The sequence below is a fragment of the Coturnix japonica genome, chromosome 7 (assembly GCF_001577835.2).
Source record: "Coturnix japonica isolate 7356 chromosome 7, Coturnix japonica 2.1, whole genome shotgun sequence".
NCBI lineage: Eukaryota > Metazoa > Chordata > Aves > Galliformes > Phasianidae > Coturnix > Coturnix japonica.
The window spans coordinates 11485261-11505427 of record NC_029522.1 but is presented as its reverse complement, the minus strand read 5'-3'; the positions used below and the strand labels follow the sequence as shown (position 1 = coordinate 11505427).

Below are 20167 nucleotides of genomic sequence, written 5' to 3'. Positions count from 1 at the left end.
TCTCGCACCTAATTTTTATTCACAGATTGAAAGGTGAAAATAAGCGTTTCTTCTATTTCAATTCCCAGTCCATTTCTCAACTTCAAATGAAACACTTAATGAACTTCACTAGCTGAATAAACTGACACAAAGAAAACATTTTCTGCACCTGCAGCAGCGGCTGCGCTGTGAAGGGCTGGTTCAGTTCTTGGGCTACATCAGTTACGGGTGCTCAGGCAGGGACTCCTGCACAGTTCAGTGCCTTGGTCTTTGAAAACTTTGGCAGCTGAACTGTACAGCCTGAATATGACATGAGTAGCATTATAGCTGGTAGTAGAGAAGTAAAATATGTCTCTTGAATGTTTCAATGGTATTTTTAAAGAAGTATAACAAACTAGACATTAATAAAGATTTTCATATTATTTAAATCTTGCCCAGGAATTATTTATTGTTCATCTCACCTTAATTAATATCCTTCCTTTTTTAGACTTCCCTCAAAAATAATTCCAATTATGGTTATTTTCCATTCCATAGACAGCAAACTACTTTTTGTCTCAAATTTCAAACTTCTGCCTGACAGTTGTAAGAAATTAAGATGAAACAGTGAAATCTCTGGAATCAGAACCTTTCAGGAAGGCTCGAAAGAACTATAAGGAACCTGTTGATAAGCCAGAGTGTGTCTGGCCCAGCACCCACCCAACCCACCATCCAGCACCCAGCAGTAGCTAGTACTTGACAAAGGGAGCTAGGAGAACCACAGAGCAGCCAACACTCTGGTTTGCAGAAATTTGTGGTTCAAAGAACTCTTGACCAGAGCACCACATATTAAGACCAGGGTGAGTCAACATCTTGCAGATTCATCTAATTTCATTTTACCTCATTCATTTTTGGCTCATAACACTGAAATACAGAAGTCTGCTGAATACTTCACCTTGGGAGTGTTTTGTTTTTCAATCCCTAAGAAAATTTAAAAGTGACAATGTTACCGAGGATTCTTTGTTTATTTTTTTTCCCCTTTCTAGTGGTAGGGCTAAAAAGAGATGAGCCAAAATACCACACACAATTCAAATTATTGCATGGGCTGGAAGCAACCTCTAGAGATCATCCAGTCCAACCCCCTACCAAAACAGGTTCCTTGTGGAATTCATTCTCATCTCAAAGCCATCATAGCATCCTGCTTCACCTAATGCCCACAGTAAAGAGACTTCCCTGCAACAAAGTAGTGAGTTGAGACAAACACAAAACACGAATCTGCAGCTGCTGTGTCTATGGGAAAATTGTGTAACATATTGTGAGGGAGGTGCAGCTTTTGCCAGCTATGTTCAGGAGAAGTAAATACACAACTCTCCTCTTCATTTGGCTGGGATTCTACATTTCTGCTTTGAGAAACAATCAGATTCTGAAGCAGAACTTCATGGTAAGCTGCCAAAAAATTAACTATCAGCTGAGGCTCTTAAAAGGGTAAGTAAAATATGAAGCAACAAGAAAGAACTACACAGTAATGGACAAACTAGCTGAATCATTTAACTTCTACTTGTTTTTCTAATGATGACTTCCATAAAATATGTTCATCTGTACACTGAAACAAGCACACGTGGAAATAAACCTCAGAACTATTAGCGAATGAACACTGCAAAACTGTGTAAAAATGAATAAACTTGGTTTCTTAAAAAAAGGGTGATTGTCTACTTCAAGACCTTTACTCACTCTGAATAATATCCAACTATCAATCAGCCAAGGTTAGTAGGTTCATATTCAACCTGAAATACACATTTTACTGTCTTGCCTCAGAAGCAATGCAGAACATAGAGCTGCAGTGATTTATAAGCACACATATCCACCTTCACATTTTTTAATACTACCTAGCACAATTTTACTGCCAGAGACTGCACAACTGCCATGCAGTACATTACAGTATATCCTTCCCAATCCTCTAGTTGCAAATATTTTGCTTAAAGAAGTAGGCTGGTCTGCTTTAAGTAATCTATCACCTTCAAAACTAGCTATGCATAATAACAATATATGAATAATCACTAAAATAGAAACATCACAAAACCAATAATATCAGGAAATTTTTTAATAAAAAAGCTAACACTGAGTAAACAGTACAAAAAAGTAGAGTTTTGTGATACAATTTATTGCATCATTCTGAGCCCCACTCGTTCAACACCATCCCCCAAAACCATCCCTGAGACAATAAAAAGCTGGAGGAAATGAACATTTCTGCTGGAGCTCCTTCAAGAAAGCTTGTGATTCATGACAAAGTATTTTTCTCCTTACTTATCATACTTTCAGGGGAATAGCTCCTTACCCCAAAGTAACATATATTAGTCCAACGACAAAGGGAGTAGAGAAATAATGGATGAAAACCAATAATCACTGGGGAGAGCAGAGGGGCTACCAGAAATAAGGAAGGATGCTGTTAACATGGTACACACAAATTCATTGCCACTACTGCTACTAAATTCCTGAGAATAAGGAAAGGAAGGAAAGACATGTAGAAAGACATTGGATATATTTATTTTTTTTTGCTGCCAGGTGGCCTGAAGGTGACTGGCACACAACTGTTCATTTTGTTTTTACACAACAAAAGGATGGGATTCCATCCAAAGAGATTTGGACAGGCTTGAAAAGTAGGCCCAGGAGATTTAATTGCAGCCCTTCACTACTTAAAGGAAACTTAAAAATAGGGGGGAGATTGACTTCTCATATCGGGAACAGTTTCAGAATTAAAAGAGGGGAGATCTAAGAGAGGTATTAGGAGGAAATTATTCATGATGGTGAGGCCTTGGCACAGCTCCCTGGAGAATCTGCAGATGCCCCATCCTTGGAGGCACTCAAAGCCAACTTGGATGGGGCCCTGGGCAGCCAGCTCACAGCAGAGAACTGGCATGAGAGGAGCTTTATGGTCCCCTCTAACCCAAGACATTCTGTGATTGTGATATACATATACGCACATATATCCTTTCATAAAAAGCACTGCTGTATTGGTTTCACTGCAACACAAAAGAAAGCCCTGTTTTGTTAGTGCAAAGCTCATTTCCATGAACCAAGGACAGCAAAGTAATATCAGGCTCAAGTCATGAGGTCAAAATACACCACGCCTGAACTCTGACTGAAATGAAAAGTTATCTTCAAACCTTTAGCTTGCCTGGGAACAGAAACCATTTGTTTTAAGAACTGAAGTAGACTTTAATTGATCATCACAATTCTTTAAAACTAGATTAAACCAAATGCCACAGAGGAGACAAATCCATCAAGTACAGAGCCATCCTCACAACACCTGTGACAAACTGCACAGAACAGTGCTTCATTTCACTGCTGTAAGAGCAGCTCTTGGGCACAGAAAAAAGAATTAAGTCCTATCTGCTTAATGAAATAAACAGTACTGCTTCAAACAACAGAAGCTTTTACAATGCATTTTTCATGTAAACTTACCAGTTTCAAAATGTTAATTTCTCCTGAATCATACAGCAGAGAATTACTCAACATACTGACAAACATCAGCAAGCTCTGCCAATAAACTGACACTGCAAGATTAAGATGAACAAGATAGCTTTTAAATTAAAAAACCTCTCCAATTTGAAACAGCACATATGCTGTATACAAGCAATAGCAACATTTTGTCAAATAAATACATTCAGTTCATACCTGTTTTCACAACATTAAAAAAAAAAGCATAACCAAACTTTATTCTTCTGTATTTAGAAGTGCACTGTCTGCATATCCACTGCTTAGCATCTCAACACCTACTTGGAAGAGGACTAACCAAATACATGCCATTTACAATGCCCTCAAGCCTACTTCAATACTTCCACTTCAAACCAGGCAAGAGAGTATCATCTCTTCCTGAGTTCTGAGGTCACCCATGAAGAGCAGACATCCCTATGCCACAGAGAGCCACCGGGCTCCATCAGACACCCAAAGGGAAAGCACCCAGAAGAAACCTCACCTTCCATCCCTTGTGTATCCAAAGCTCAGACACTACCAGTAGAAGCATCTGTTCATATCTGCTGCTGCAAATGCAACTGAGAAACAGCTTAGACTGACTTATCAACCCAGGCAGGAATAGTTATTCATGTTTAATACCAAGGACCCACAGAAAAGTAGCAAGTTTCTGTGCACTCAAGCATCATCTACTGAATAAAGCAACTGCTCTGCAGCAGTCACAAAGGCATTTCCAACTCAAACTGACATGGCCATAAAATAGATCTTCCATAAATAAGTTACTGTCTCCTTTCCTCTTCAGTCCTTATAGGCAGAAAAAATGAACTGACATTAAAAAAAAAAAAAAAAAAAAAAAAAAAAAGCAGCTAAACTACTTATTCATCTTTCCTGATCTAATACCTACCACACTGGGAAAACCACTGTAAAAGAGCATGGATCTGTTAGGTGCAAAAGGGCCAGCAGCTTGCTTGCAGGTGCACTGTGAATTTTAAGATGGCTGATGTGGCCAATAGAACTACAAGCACTTGAATCTCAGACTGTTCTGCTGATTTAATTGGAAAGCCTTACTTACAGAAATATGAAAATTCTGCTGCTGAAACCAATTCACATGTACTGGCATGTCACAAACTAGAAGAGTTACTGTGACAAAGCAGTGCTTTCAAAGCAAACAAAACATTCTGAAGCAACTCTTCCCCATGATCTGGGGGAAGCACTAGCTGGCAGATCAGGCTGTTGGTTGCACAAAGCACTGCCTATGGACCAAGGGCCTGTGATGAGGGATGCTACCACTGGATTATCACTTTGCAATAGCCTGAGGGCAGCTGCTCCAAAGGACATGGATGCATCAGTCTCATGAGCAGGTACCTGGTGGTAACCATTCACTTGGAAAAGACTTATAAAAAGAATAAGAAAACATTTGCCAACTTCAGACTAGAAATACCCAGAACAAAAGATTTGAAAATATTTTCAGAAGATACTATTACTTCACACTTGGCACATTAGCTACTACCATGAAGCTGTGCTTTACCACTCTACATTGCTCCCCATTTTTAGTAATTCTAACAGTACGTACAGCTACAGAACACTCAAACCATTATCTTAAGGATACCAGACTGAATCATTTGCACATATGGCTAGTATCTCTAATGTATGTTACCCCAGCCACCATGGGCTCTCTAAAGAGTTTCTAGTCCCTACTCTGCAAAGTCTTTTCAACAACACTTCCAGTCAAAGGGAAATAATAGGTTGTGATACGAGTCCAAAAACACACTGCCAACAGAAGTAATGCTAGTTATTACTCTACCACTAACATACCAGGCTCTCCAAATGTTTCATCATTCTAAGTACCTGTTAGCCGATTGGTTATTGCATCAAAGGATATACTCACAATTTGCCAAAAATCCAAGATAATATATTTTGGTGCTATGAAGATAAATGATCGACAACATCAATAAGGATGTAGAAGACTGGAACAGCAGAACCTACCAACTGAGCATCATATGTGAAATTTCTCAATTGCTTTTTAAGTGATTTCAATATGCTACTTTAAATAAATATTATGGTATCTCATTTTATCCAAAATAGTTTTGCCTCATTACATTTGTTCAGTCAGAACAAAGGAGGTGCAGGAACAACACAGACCAAAAATGAAACATCTCTAGGGAGGGCATCTGACCTCAGAGAGAAAACAAAGTCTTGTGTAAGCAATGGGGAAAGGACTAGTTGGCAGGCATGATCTGAATCCGAACAAACTGCTGAAGTCTTCAGGGCATATGGATGTTCAAAAGTAACTGCTGGGAGCCTTTATGGGCTGGAAGGACTTGGATTCAGATGACCATTTCTAGCACCACTTTAAAATGAGTTCTTTTCCTGGGGCATAGATTGCCTTATACTTACCACAGAGTAAAGTTATGCAACTTTAAAGTATTCAGTGTACTAAGAAACAACAGAAAAAACTGCAATAAATTTAAGACAGTGCTTGGGGTTACAGATGTTTATGGTTACCTCCATTAGACTGCAAATACTTGCACCTCACCACATAATGGACACAAGTGTTTTTATTAATAACATTACAGTGTTTCTATGTTTCTCTTACCCTCCAAAACCCACATTTTCACCCATTCTGAAAGGACAGATGCAACTATTTTAAAGGTAATCAAAGAGCCAAGTAAGTTCCTGAAATATCTTAAGGATGCCAAGTACTAAGAAATTAATTTGTTACCAAGAAAGTAACATTTTATCTTATGTTGCTTTGCCATGTGGTTAGGTATCCTTAGTTTTCAAGGCAAATACAGGATTGCCTTTATTTTTGCTTATTTTCAAAGTTCTAAGTAAGAGAAAGGAAAGGTGCCTAACTACATAATGGAAAAACTATGATTTCAGACAGTCAGAATAGTCACTGAAAAAAAAAAAAAAAAAAAAAAAAAAAAAAAAAAAGTCAGCCACAAAGGATTGTATAAGTATCCTCTAATAAAAAATATATATGTTTCCCCCTTCATCACAATTTCTATCTAGTCAGTAAAGGCTTTAGGACTAGTTATAGCACATAGTAAACTGTATCATTTTTAATGAGTTTCAAGGCAGTATCTTAAATGCCTTTTCTAAAATCTGTGCTCATTCTTTCATGTTTGAGAACAACAGCATTTAGTTTCACATAATTACAAGGCATTGTTTCTACTTGAAACCACGGATCTTGTTTCATGGCATACTAAATATCAGGAAAAAAACCAAAACATAAGTTGTTCCACAATCTGTCAATTGATTTAACAACAAATTCCCTACATTTCATCCCTAAAGGCCATTTGCATAAACACTCTAAAAGGCCAAGCTCAGGACAGTTCTTCAAACAGCTCCACTATAGATTGCAACAACATTTGCTCATAATGTGTACATTTAATCACATCCTTGTTCCAGAAGCAAAGCTTTTTAAAATTATTGGTATTTATTTCTGCTAGCAAGGGTAAGTCAATTCAATAATTAGGCAACCAGACTACTGTGGTTCATGCATCAGGTTGATGTGACCAAATCCTCCTTTTATTTCTTCTTATATTTCTCAGTTTGCATCCAATGAATACGGGAACATAATTTAAGGTCCAGGAGGTTAAACAAGAAAGATAAAGGAAAAAATTAAGTGCAAAGAACTGTTATCGGTGATGAAAAATCCAGAAGAGAAAACAGTTTCAGACTACGGACCACCTTTTCAGGGCTGAGAGGTAAAATAAAATTGATTTTCTACAATTTAAATGAAAATCTGAAAGAGAACCACTGAGAAATGTTTGTGTTCTCCATTAAAAAACAAAACAAAACACCAAAAAAGAACAACAAAAAAACCACAACCAATTTAAATTTCAAATATATATTAGAATAGCAATGAAAAATAAAGTCAAAGCCTAATTGGCTCTGCCTATAGCATGTGATATTTCATCTCCTCTAAACTCTACAGCACACAGATTCCATAAATGCTATCAGAACTGAACAATCTGGTAGTTTAATGGTGTGCTCAAGCGCACTGGCTGTTCACATAAAATTGCATGAGGCTGAAACACTCCCCTCTCCAACACTCAACTTGTGCTCAGTTTCCTACTGAATCTTTAATAAATGATTTACCTACTTTCCAAAACATGCTCAAATGCACTTATGTCACGTTACATAAAAATATCCAGTAAATGTCATGGCATATGAGAAATTCCCATGTGTGTCATTTAAAAGATTTTTCAATATTCATAAGGGTAGCGAGAGAACCAGAATGACCAGTTAAAAATTTTGAATCTAAACAGCTTCATGCAGTTTGGATTTCAATACTTCTACAATGGGCATAAAAATGAGCACAGACTTCCATCATAAGTTATATTGAGCAGCCTCATCCAATGAAGTTTATCAGAATGTTTTATTGTAGCTTTTCCTTTAAATCAGCCTTTTTTTTTTCTTTTTTTTTTTTTTAAAGTAGTATTACAATAAAGAGACAGCTGAATACTCAACTTCTGAAGACAAAAGTTGACTCCTCTACAAGAGTAGCAGAACTAGAGATATTTTCAACTCATACCATCCACTTCAATCCAGTTTTCTATTTTGGATCTTTACAGGACTGCCATCAGTACCTGAGAATACAGCATGAACTGCACAGTAAATGCAGTTGAAATGCAGGGGCTGCCCAAATTTTCTTATTACAGTTATCTTCACTAAATAACAAGGCAACCCCCATTCCCACATAAAATTGAAGCACAGAAGAAATACATACTATAGGTTGGTTAAAATTAAAGAAAAAAAGAAAAATAACCATGCAAAATACACATACCAAGTTTTAGGGCTGAAGGAGTCACTTCAATCTCACCCCCGATTGGTTGAAAGGCAGCCAGCTGAGCCGCTACCTCTGCTTCAAACAGGTCTGGGCTACTTCTGTCTGTCACGTTCCCATTGGTGCCCTCAGACTTGTGGTGAGGCTCTTGCTCATCATAAACAGCAATCAGCTACAAAAACAAAAGATAAAACAACATTTGCATATTTTAAAGTGCTCCCAAACTTACTTAATTTATTTAAAATAAAAGTGAACAAGTTATGGGAGTAGAAAACAATATTTCCTGAGAACAGCTAGCAATAAGAATAAACATTCAGGAAAGCACATACGTTTGTGCTTCAGTACATTCACTTCAATATGACTTAAGTACATGCTTCCGCATTCCTTGGTGATGGCATGCTGTTCTCAGAGTTGGCATGCTACAAATAGAGAAGGTCTTCTGTTGTTCCAAAATATTTACAGCTGAACATGCTTAAACACACAAACCAGTATTTAAATTTTATGGGAAGGAGGGTGTTATATTTCTTTAAAAGTTTATTGGTGTTGACTGACACTGGGGCGATTAACACAGACACAGAAGCTGTATGGAGCAAGCAGGTAAAGCTTTCATTTGTTTATGAATACATAATAATTTTATTCAAAGGACAAGTTGTAGCCAGCAGTGACAAAGTAGAACTCCCTTAATCCCTGAACCTGTGCCTCTGTAAGAGCATAAGGTAGAGAAACATACACATGTATGCACTCACCATAGAACTGTTACAGTTTCTCCTCATTCTCTCTCGCAGGCTGATCCCATCTATTTTGTTTTCCTTAATTACTGGCTATCCGCAACTTCAGGCCCACTGTAAAGCACAGACAGGCTGCAAACTCTGTTATCCAAACTCACATTAAAGTTGGTATGGAAATGACAACAAAGACCACAGAAATAGTTTGTGAGTCAGCTAGCCTGGCCTACAGGGAACTTCCTCTTAGTCTTCACTATGTACATCAGATACAGCTTCATCTACAAGTGTGTGGTCTGGTGTAGGTTGCTGATACAGCTCGAGGAGCTGGATAAAAATAAATTCTTAATGAACAAACCAGACAACTCTCTGCTCCCAGCCAATGAGATACCCAGCACCCCAGAGCCCTCTCCAGGAAGGGAAGAGATGGCAACAGCAGCTCAGCCCAAGAACTTGTCCTGCCTGATTACCTTCTATTCTTCTCCCACTGCCATGATAAACACTGCCTAACAACACTGTTTAAGTTAGCTTTGTCTTTAGATGCCTTTTTTCTTTTCTTTTCCTGAACTCCCTAAGATTAACAAAGTTCTATTTAACAAATTCTGAGTAAGAACATCACACACACCTGGTTAGGCAATGTCAAGGCATTTGCAGGAACAATCTAAAAAACTGATTTACTACACTGCCTCAGCCCTCTGTGTTATTTTAAGGTACATATACACACTCACTCCATAAAAATACTCAGAAGTAGTAGAAGATCAAATCTTCTCTGACACTTCCAAGACATGTCAAAAATTATATCCTGTGATAAGCAGTGTACTGAAACAAAGAGACAAACATTTAAAGGACCTCATCTGCCTTAGGGAACAAATGAATGTATGAGAGGGAAAAGAAAGTAAAAATAAAAAGAAAAATCCCAAAGTGCTTCTAAGGATGAAACTGACATTTTCAGGTCTTTCTCTCATTTATAATTTCATTGCCAGAAGTGTGTCAACTTGTATTTACCAATAGCACTTCAGAAGAGCAAAAATCCCTAAAATAATCAGGTAGAAACTGGATTTTTTTTTCCTTCTAATATGGAGTCTGTTTCTTTTCCACAGCAATGCAAATGGCTCTTAGAGCACATAGTTTGTTTTTTATTACTCCAAAACTTAAGGGAAACATTCATTTCAGCAACAAAACCTACAGACTTCATTACTGCACTTCAAGAAAACTACTGAGACATTTGCATTGTATTTGCTACCAGATATCACTACTTGCAACTACACACAGTCAGAAATGCCATTTAGTAGCCAGACACCAAGAGACTGTGGTAACTGATCCAGCTGAGTTCCAGCAACAACAACAACAAGTTGATTTTTACTGTTTGTTTTTAAAGTGACTACCAGTGTTGTTGCTGTTATTAAAGTCCACCACGACTCAAGAGCTTTCACAATATTTGCCCATCTCTTAGATGGTTTTCTTTCTCACTCACTTTTACCAGGCAAACTGTTTTCTAAGCAAGTGACCACTATCACCAATGAGATTCATTGCAATGAAAGCACTGAAGAAGATAGTAGGATACAAATTCCACTTGAGCACTTGGAACATAGTGTGCAGTAAAACAGAGCTCAGCAGTGACTTGATGGGAATAAAGTGTATTCCTCCACTGGACCAACCCGAGCCTCTCCATGGTTTCACTGCCCAGCATACTAAATGCTGTATTACATTGTGGCAGTCTACACTCACTGACCAAGGATGTTAAAGACCAAAAGTAGAGACTGGACCAAAACACTCTTACAAGCCAAAGGGAAAAATCAGCAAGAGCTGTCAAATGGAAATATGCAAGCACCATCTCAAACTGAGACCCTGAAACACACAGTGGTGAGAAAATAAGTGATATATAAAATTAAGCCAAGAACACTAGCATAACTTTGAGACATTTTAATTAGAGCATGGAAAGGAGATACTGCAAGTACAACATAAACTAATAATAAAGATTCAGTGTCTTTCCTCACTAAGGAAATAAACCACCATTTGTTTTCTAAAATGGCTACTTAAGAGACAACTACTCAAAGGCTGCAGCTGCAGGAGAGCCCTTCCAGTAGCAGTCCCAACAGTGTAAATATAATACAGATAAAAGTACTACAAATATTAACCTTAGCCTGTCAGAAGGAATGAAAACTATTAAAGCTACACATATCAGCTATTCAAAAATAATTGCAGTAATTGAAACGTTTCCAGTATGGAAAATCCATTAATAGGAACAGACTGCAAATCTGTCTCCTGATGAAAAGAACTTCAGAACACGTTAAGAAATCCACCCCAAACCTATCATAGCAATAACACTGTTGCAACAGTAGTTTTGTTCTTTACCAGTCCAAAATTTCAAGACTTGAGCTCCGTAGAGCAATTTTTTTTTTTTTTTAACAGATTAAGATACGACTTCAAACATTTGTGAACTGCAGAAGTTATGCAAGTACTCCTTTGTGGTTTGGTGCACTTACTGTACTTCAGCGTCTCAACTTTTCAAAGTTTATTTAAGGAACATATGAATATTTGCCATCAAAATTACCTATTAATTTCTATATCATGCAACCACAGGATATCCTACTCTTGAAGGGCCCTCCAAGGATCACAAAATGAATCACAGAATGACTTGGGTTGGAAGGGATCTTAAAAATCATCTAGTTCCAACTCCCTTGCAGAGAAAGGTCTGTCAATCCCAGCCCCTAGCTCCACACAGCACCACCCAAAACCAAGCCCTGTACTTGAGAGCATTGTCCAAGTGCTCCTTGAACTCTGGCAGCTGATGGCCATGTCCATTGCTGTGGGGAAGCTGTGCTCATTGCCCTGTCACCCTCCACTGTAGAACCTTCTTCCTAATCCCCAATCTGACCTCCTGTAGCACAGCTCCCCTCCTTACTTACAGTGATATAGCCACAACATAAGACAGCAGTAAGAAACAGTACTGTTTTATCAGCATTTTCATTAATAGTAAGTGTGGCAGACTTATCACAAGGCAGTTTACAAGGTCAAATTCTAATTTTGAATTGTGTCCTGTGGTACTCATCTTCCAATATTTTATTGATATTCCAATTAGGAAACTTGCAGAAAAATATAAGAAAATTGAGTAAAAATCAGGTGGCTCTATTCCCAAATGCAGAACAACACACATAAGTTCAATGAAGAACAGAGCTGTACAAAAGGGTGGGTAAATAACCAAGAGGAAGATGACCTTACTGAGTGAATGGGTCTGGAGGCAAAGCAGCAGCTTGTTTTACAGCAGAGAATCACAGCCCACTGAGCAACAGAAGACCCCCCACGAAGTCCCCCAAAGACAGACAAGACACTCTCAGCCCACTGTCCTGCTGTACCCTACTCAGCAGCACCATGCTGTGAGACCACGCACAGCAGCAAGCAGGGGAAGCACTTCCCAAGATACAGCTGCACCACCTTTTTTTTCAGTGCTTGCAATTTAAGCTCCATTAAATATAAATTGAACTTCAAAGAAAACCATTTCCACCTCTGAGCCAATAGCACAACTTTACAGATCGTGCCTAATGGCATTTGGCTGTTAAACCAGTAACAACTGGCTTCCCCTTGCCCTAGACAACATTTTAAATACAAGGTTTTGTAATCATTCCTTTTTGTATGATGCTTTTGACAATTAGATTACTGTTAATAAGGCTAAAAAGTGTGTATTTTACAGCTTTTCTGTGCTGAATTAGAGAACAGACATAACTGTTTCCTTTCTGTATCAGAACACCATGCATGTACACAGAGCTCCAAGAAGGGATGAAATAAAAGTTTGCTTGCAATTAAATTAATCAGCTTCCATTCACAGTTAAGATAAAATCCCTAAGAGAAGTTCCCAGGCACAGGCTAGCACCAGCACATCACTGATAGGATTTTCAGCAGCTGGAATAATACACTCAAAAGCACCAGGAAGAGTTAATGCTCAGTATGTTTCATTTCAGTTGGACAGAAGGCTTTCATCTTCAATTCCCCCCATATCCAGAACATCTACTTTCTTTACATTCTTCTCTCACAATGGGCAATGAAAGCCTGTAACATTCTGTTTGTTCATGCTATTTGTTTCCCTGGAACTTCATTACATCAATACTCATTTAAGAGAAAAGGCCAGGTATGTGTATTGGTCTATACATATATATACACACATAAACATGCCTTTTTTCTGCAATCTATATTTCTGACAGTTAGTGCTCCTGTGGGAGTGATTATCAGGTACCTTATAAAACAATTTTGGAAAATTTTCTTTTTCTTTTCTTTTTTTTCTTTCTTTTTTATTTACTGCCTTCCAATTAAAGACTTCCCACACAAACCACTCACATCTTCACAAGAACTGTTTTGGAAGGGTGGATTAACAGCTCAGCAACTGTTCCACTGAGTTTCATGACACATGGAGAAAAGATGGCTCATGCTACAGCAAAAACCAAGTTCTCCACAGCATCACATTACCTTGCTCTCTGACCTGTCAATGTGGTTTCTCTAAGATTTAAGCTTTTATTTACCCCCAATAAATACACAATGGAGGTAGAAAGACATGGAGTGTTTCTGTATGTAACATCTTGATGACAGAAAACAGCAAAGTTCAAAATAAGACTAGAAAAGATCAGAGGTGTTCACACCTGCAAACAACCAGCCACACAGACAGATGGAGACAAGCTGCAGCTGACAGCGGCTGAAAACAGCCTCCATATGGCCTATGCAGATGAGAAAGGATCCCCTTCCTTTTCTTCCCCTCCTCCACCTCCTTTCTGCCTTCCTTTCAGGAAGGTTATATGCTTGGCCACGCTGGATCCCCAGCAGCACCCTGCTGATCTACTGACAGCAGCTTAACAACCATGGGTGCCATTGGGAGCACCCAGTGCTGCCTGCTTACATACAGCAAAGGCTCAGTGCAACAGCAAGCCCAACAGAGGTGTTTTATCCTGTAGAACCTTCTCTATAGGCCCACATTACGCTTCGGCTCCAACACTTCAAGGGGACAAAACCACTTTTGATTGAGACAATAAGATACATTAAAGAGTGAATTATGAACAAAAAACTTCAGAAAGGAGTTGTGGAAACTTCCTCAGAGCTCCACAAACTCATTAACCTAAAATCAGATTTTATATATTACTTATGAAAAACTTCAGTTCAATGGTTAAAAGATGAAAGTCTAGTAATAGTCTGACATAGATAGAACTGAGGTAATTAGGGTACCTCAAAAATGGATGAAAGTGTTATTTAATTTTTCAATTTAAAACTTACCTGGAGCTCTCCTGCCTTCCTTCAGTATTCTGGCATGTACTGATAAGTATACAAAATGGTTTTCCTGTAAAATAGCTTGCCTTGGAATTTCTCTAACTTAAAGGCTGTCAAGGAAAAATACCCATGTATGCACCATATGGCAGCCTTCCTTCACACCTACATGTGAAAACAAATTAAAGATACATCACATGAAAGCTATGGTGATTAGCCCATCTTGTTTACCTACATGCCAAAACTGTATACACCAAAGTGTCTTCCCAAAGACCAGACAACACTTTCCCTACTCTTACTGTTCAGATATCTTTCAGTACCAAAGCTTCTGGACTGATTTGTTAATAGAAACTGTATTGAACTCTCATCTTGCCGCTAAATTTGGGTTGCTACTCAAGTTTACTTAAATCAAGCTCCAGGGTTTCTAACAGTTTCTTAACAACCTGTTGTAACTCCTCATTCATTTTTATTGCTATTTATTGTTATTTCAGGAAGGTCCTAAACTATTCTGCGAAGGTTAAAAAGCCTGTTAAGGTATCGTGCTTGAGAAAACCCTTTTGTGCGTGCTTCTCAAAGTCTAGCTGTTGCGGTTTTTTGTGTGATAACCTCACCTTCTGTTATTTCACTGCAGCTAAACAGGCAGTTGATTTCACGGGAGGGTTTTTTTTTTGTTGTTGTTGTTGTTTTTAAAGGTCACAGAAAAAAATTCTACCTCATTGATGAGACCTTACCCACTTTCTCCTTCCTGTCCAACCTGCTCCATTGCAGCCCACGTGATGGTACTTCAAACAATGCAGCTGATTGGGTACTTAACATTGATATTTGTGGCAAAGTTTGATGAGCCCTTCAAGCATGACCGAGATGCAATTTTTTAAGCCACTTAGTAGCTACTTGAGAGCTGTTATGGAGATCCACAGTAACAATACAGACATTCCTTGAGGGCTGACTCTGGGTAGCTTCCCTGGCAGATATAAATGCTAGTGCTAAAATGTCAAGGATTTATAATTATGATGGCGGATGCATAAAACACATAAAACAAGCCTTATTAGGGTTGATTGAAGTAAATATACCAAAGGACATTTCTCCTTTCTTCTGTAAAAGATTCATGTTCAGTGCTATTTGTAACCTGTCATAGTTATTATGTTTTCATGTGAAATAGCTTCTGAGCTTTTCTAGATAACAAATGCCCTTTGTTTTCAGTCCTATATCAAAGGAAAAACAAATGAAAGAAGGAGGGGAAAGAACAGGATTGATTAGGTTCTTCCTGGTTACATTGAAGCTGGCTACTTTCACCTATACTGACTTTGCAGAGGACAAGCTAATTTTGGAGATTCCATTTAAAACAGAGCTGGTAGAAGACATTGGTGTAGTAACTGATATCAAAGACTGCATTACTTAGTAGAAATATGGTTGTACAATGCATTAATGCACACAGTGCCTTCAAAAACCTGAAGCGAGACAATCTTGTCTGCAAGAATGGGAAATAACAGTTACTGTATTATTGGAAAGTGTTGATAAACATTCATTTTTGTTACATGAGCTATAGTATCTTTCCTACTTTAGGATATTACCTTGACTTGGATAAGCTCAATTCCACACACAAACCTCCTGTGGACCACACAATAAAAAAAGGCAATGCCATCACAAACCCAATTCCTGATAAAGCAAGTACCTTTGTTGAACAGAAAACCCAAAGTAATGACTACTATTCCAAATCATGAGTGGACAAGTAAGGCCACAGTGTGGATAGCCAAAAGAAGAGAGTTCCTATTGTGGCTCAAGGTGCTCCTGAAGCCTGCTCCTGTCTCAGCAAGCACCTGCTCTGTCAGAAGCATTCAGCAGACTTCTCCACCCAACTCCTCTCCTTACACCACCTTCCAAAATGCATTTCAAGTCCTAGAAAAAATGATGGGTTCAATCAAAAACAGGCATAAGTGAGAGAAGAAACGGCATCTCTTGGACTTGAACTCTTCTTTGCTAGGGCTTTGTAGCAAGGTTTCTGAGGAACAAAAAGTGGGAACAAACAAGCCTTAATCCAACCAGGAAGGAACCACATGTACAGTGGTAGCAGACAGTCATACTTACCAGTATCCACTACACCCATTCTTCTTCCTAGAAGATTCATTCCTACTCCACTCACACCCTGTGCACGCTTTCCAGACCGTTCACTTATAAATCTTCATGGGCTGTTAACTCCCAACAAATAACCATTAACTATCTTCACCCTGAAGCTAGCTGTGGTCTCAGGGACTGAAAAGCACAGAGGAGCTGCTTACCTTGACTTGATGGCTACAGCCCTGCTACCAGCCAAAAGTGCACTGAGCCTTCCCAGCCAGAGGCACACTGCTGGCTTTTCCACCTGGGCCACAAGGTGCTGGCCCTTCTGCAAACTGATTCCCATCTGTAAATATAATCAGTACCATTCAACACACCCAAGTAACTTCTGTAAAACCAATTAGATTCAAGGCACTGAATGAATTAAAGTTTAAAAAGTCAGACCAATTGGGAAGCCACTCTTCCTCCATCTCCCACTGATTTGACAGTATGCATTGTACAAAATCCAGTTTTTGCTTTGGCCACAATTAGTCAATGACAGCATATGAATTAGCTGACCATTTGTTTTTAAGCAGCCTTGATTTTTTTTTTCAAAGGACATAATGGGATGGGAGAATGGAACTTCAGGAGTGGGGGGAAAAAAGAAAAAAGGGGAAAAAAAAGAAAAGAAAAAAAAAAAGCGGAAAAAAAAAAAAGCACAAAATACTTGAACTGTAAAACCCACCAGAAAGTGCAAAACCATCTGCACAGCACAACACACACAACAACTTTCATTAGTATAGACAGGCTTGATAAATCTTGGGATGTTGCCACACGTCATACAGTTCTCACACTGTGTTTCTGTCTGTGCAGAAAAACATTTCAGTATTTACAACTGCCAAGAGTCCTATTCTTACTGATGCCTAGTTTAGTTAGGCTGCATTATTGGTCCTGCCTCTGACGGTTTACGTGTCAGGCTCCAGAAAGGCAAAAGTAAGCATACAGAACTGGTTGTCACCTCAGTGAGAAGAGGTCTGATAGCATGAGTTCATTTCTACAGACAGTCTCTACCAGTTTGTTATTAATTCTGCCAATAATCAGAATTCTCAGGAGGTTTCTTGTGCATTATAGTACTGCACATACACCCTTCTGGGAGAAAAACAAAACAAAAACCTTCTGCCTTTCTTGCAATTACCTCATTTTCCTAAGTCACAACCCCACAAGCCTCAGCAACAGCCATGTATTGAAGCTGATCAGGGCCTAAAGCAACTATATCCATACAGCAACCTCATAAATGTTACCCCACTTATGTATAACATCTGAGAAGGGGGATGGGGGGGGGGGGGGGGGGGGGGGGGGGGGGAGAATGAAAGGGGAAGAGGTTAGTAGTTTGAAGAGAACATCATGGAAATCCTTGGAATTCATTTAGCAGTTGGCTAGATAGCACACTTTGTGATACCATGCTTATTAATAAATCCAATCAAGTCAATCATTATCTCTCAGAACTGTTTTCTAACATATATTTTAAAAGAAAAAACAGTTCAAGAAGTTTACAAAAACTGAAGAATATCATTACTATAAAGTGATGCTCAGAAGATCAATACACTGCGAAGTAGTGAAACATTCAGAAACTTTAAAACAAGTGTAGTGGTTCCAAACATTGCAGTTCCAGAAATATGTGTTCTCAAATGAACCATTGGAACAGAAGGACTAGAAAAAAAATATTTTGACTTGACATCTTAAAGCACCATTACTGTGAAAACAATGAAACTAAAAGTAAAATTTCCAAAGATAGTCACAGCTCTGGCAACAACAAAAAACCTTTCAGTGACAATTATTCATTTCAGCAATCAGTTCATAACAGACATCCTACTGCTGCTTTCCTCATTATACTCCTTAAAAGAATGATCTACATGTTATAAATTTCCATCATTTTTTACCCTAGAATTAGCTGCCCACAGCATAATTTCAGAGCTCAGTTCCTTAATTTCTTAGTAAACAAATGCTGACATCACATTCAAGATTCACAGCAAAAATTTAACATTTTAGGGTTTTTCAACAGAGAATCCAGCGAACGACTGTCAAGAAAACCCTATTTGCAGAGTCAGTAACAGCTGTGTATATATACCTGCATGTTGTTTATCCCTCAGAAAGAAACGTGCTTGCAAACAATAGCCTCAAAGACACGTCCCTTCTACCATCCACACAGTGGTACTTGCTATTCAAGTATGAACACATCTTATTTAACTGCAATACATAAGAAAAAAGAGCTGCTATTTAAGCATGTTATAGCACTAGGAATGCACTTTTCCTTCCAGAGGTGTACAGGATCCAAAATAGAGAACTAAAGCATTTTTTCCATAAATGATCATCTAATGAACAATTATAGTGATTTTGACATGTTCTTCATTTCCAAGGCTGAACTCAATGCCTTATGAAATACCTTTGAACATTCACTTGATGAAGAATTTATAAGTTTAACTGACTACAAGTCTGACCTCTGAACAATGAATAAAATTACCTTAGTTTCCTTACAATTTCCTGTAAAAAGCACTGAAAGAAAACTAAACTTTTCTGTTTTATTGAATATATTGTACAATACTACACTTGCTTTCTCACCTACATAAATTTAGCAAACTCTTTATTAGATAATTTGAGAAACACTGAATATACCTAACTAGGAAGGTGAATTCAATCAACAGATTTATATATTATTTCGATTAAATAACCAAATACTGTTTAAATGTGATCTGAAGCTTTCTGTTTTAACATCTTCATGCTTAGGGCACAGCTGAATACTGACTGCAGCAGTCTGAATACTCTGCAAAACAGTGATATGTCTTGGGAATAAATGGCTTCAAACTATTCAGACCATTACTCAGAAATTTCAAATGTGATTTTTGAGAGAGAGGCTTGCTCATTCATTCTCCACTCTTCATTACAAATGATAAAGGAAACTATTCATAAAGCAAAACATTTCTATAACAAATAATTCAATGATAGATGAAACTTCACTTTCAAAAATAAGCTAAACTACGCAATAAACATTGCAATGAGAGAGGAGTAAAATCCCTTCAGCTAAAAGAACATTCTCAGCTTCAACCATCATGAATTTATGAATACCTTGAATATCATGAGAAGCAATTAGAACTGGAGCCACAAAACCAGTATTTCAGCCTACTCTGAACAAACAAGCCTGTAAAGACCCTGTAAAGGAGTTTGTGTTTCCCTGGCTTTACCATCAAGTTCTCAAGTTAACTCATAGCAAAATCACATTTGCCTATCTCACTACCGCATTGCCTGCTTACCTGATGTTATTTTAATGGTCTGAAAAACAAACACTGATGTTGCTATTAAATGCTAATGGAACTGACCACTCAGTTCCTTGTCTATTTTTATGGAAGAATCCTGAACACCGTTTTTCCCCCCTTCAGGAAAAACAAAAGCACCCTATTAAGCGAGGAACATCCCCATTCCTCTGAAGCAGTCCCTCCACCAGTAGCTGGGCTCCCACTCTCTGCAGCAAGCCCTATCTTTGTAATGACATGCTGCTCTTCAAGGCTTGGCTTACTGGGCTTTCCAAAACCCATGGGGGAAAAAAGTCCTCCAAGAGAAGCTCCAGGCAAATAACACATACTTTCATGCTGCCTTGAATCCTTATCGTCCAGTCAAATTATTTTCTTTACAGGAGACCATGAGTGTTTTTTTCACACTTAACTGCAAGCAAGTCTCATGGGTTCCTACCCAGTGTAAGTTAAATAGATTTCTATTAGTAATTCAACAGGCACACACATTGCAGAAACTAACAGTGGTGTTCAGGAAGGTCTCCAGAATAACTTCACTTCTAATTTAAAGGTCTGGATGCCCAAGATACTAAAGCATGCAATGAATGGGAACAGCGATGAATGGGAGCCGCAGCTTGCAAACCCCAGGGTGTTCGCTC

At 38.4% G+C, this 20167-nt stretch overlaps 1 protein-coding gene across 1 annotated transcript in view; it reads right to left on the bottom strand.

Annotated features, from left to right (window-relative positions):
- The window catches only part of PARD3B (par-3 family cell polarity regulator beta), a 366162-nt gene that overhangs the window by 249791 nt on the left and 96204 nt on the right, over positions 1–20167 (bottom strand). Inside the window, 1 exon segment of the mRNA XM_015868265.1 lies at positions 8222–8393. Within this exon segment, the coding sequence (XP_015723751.1) occupies positions 8222–8393 (172 nt within the window).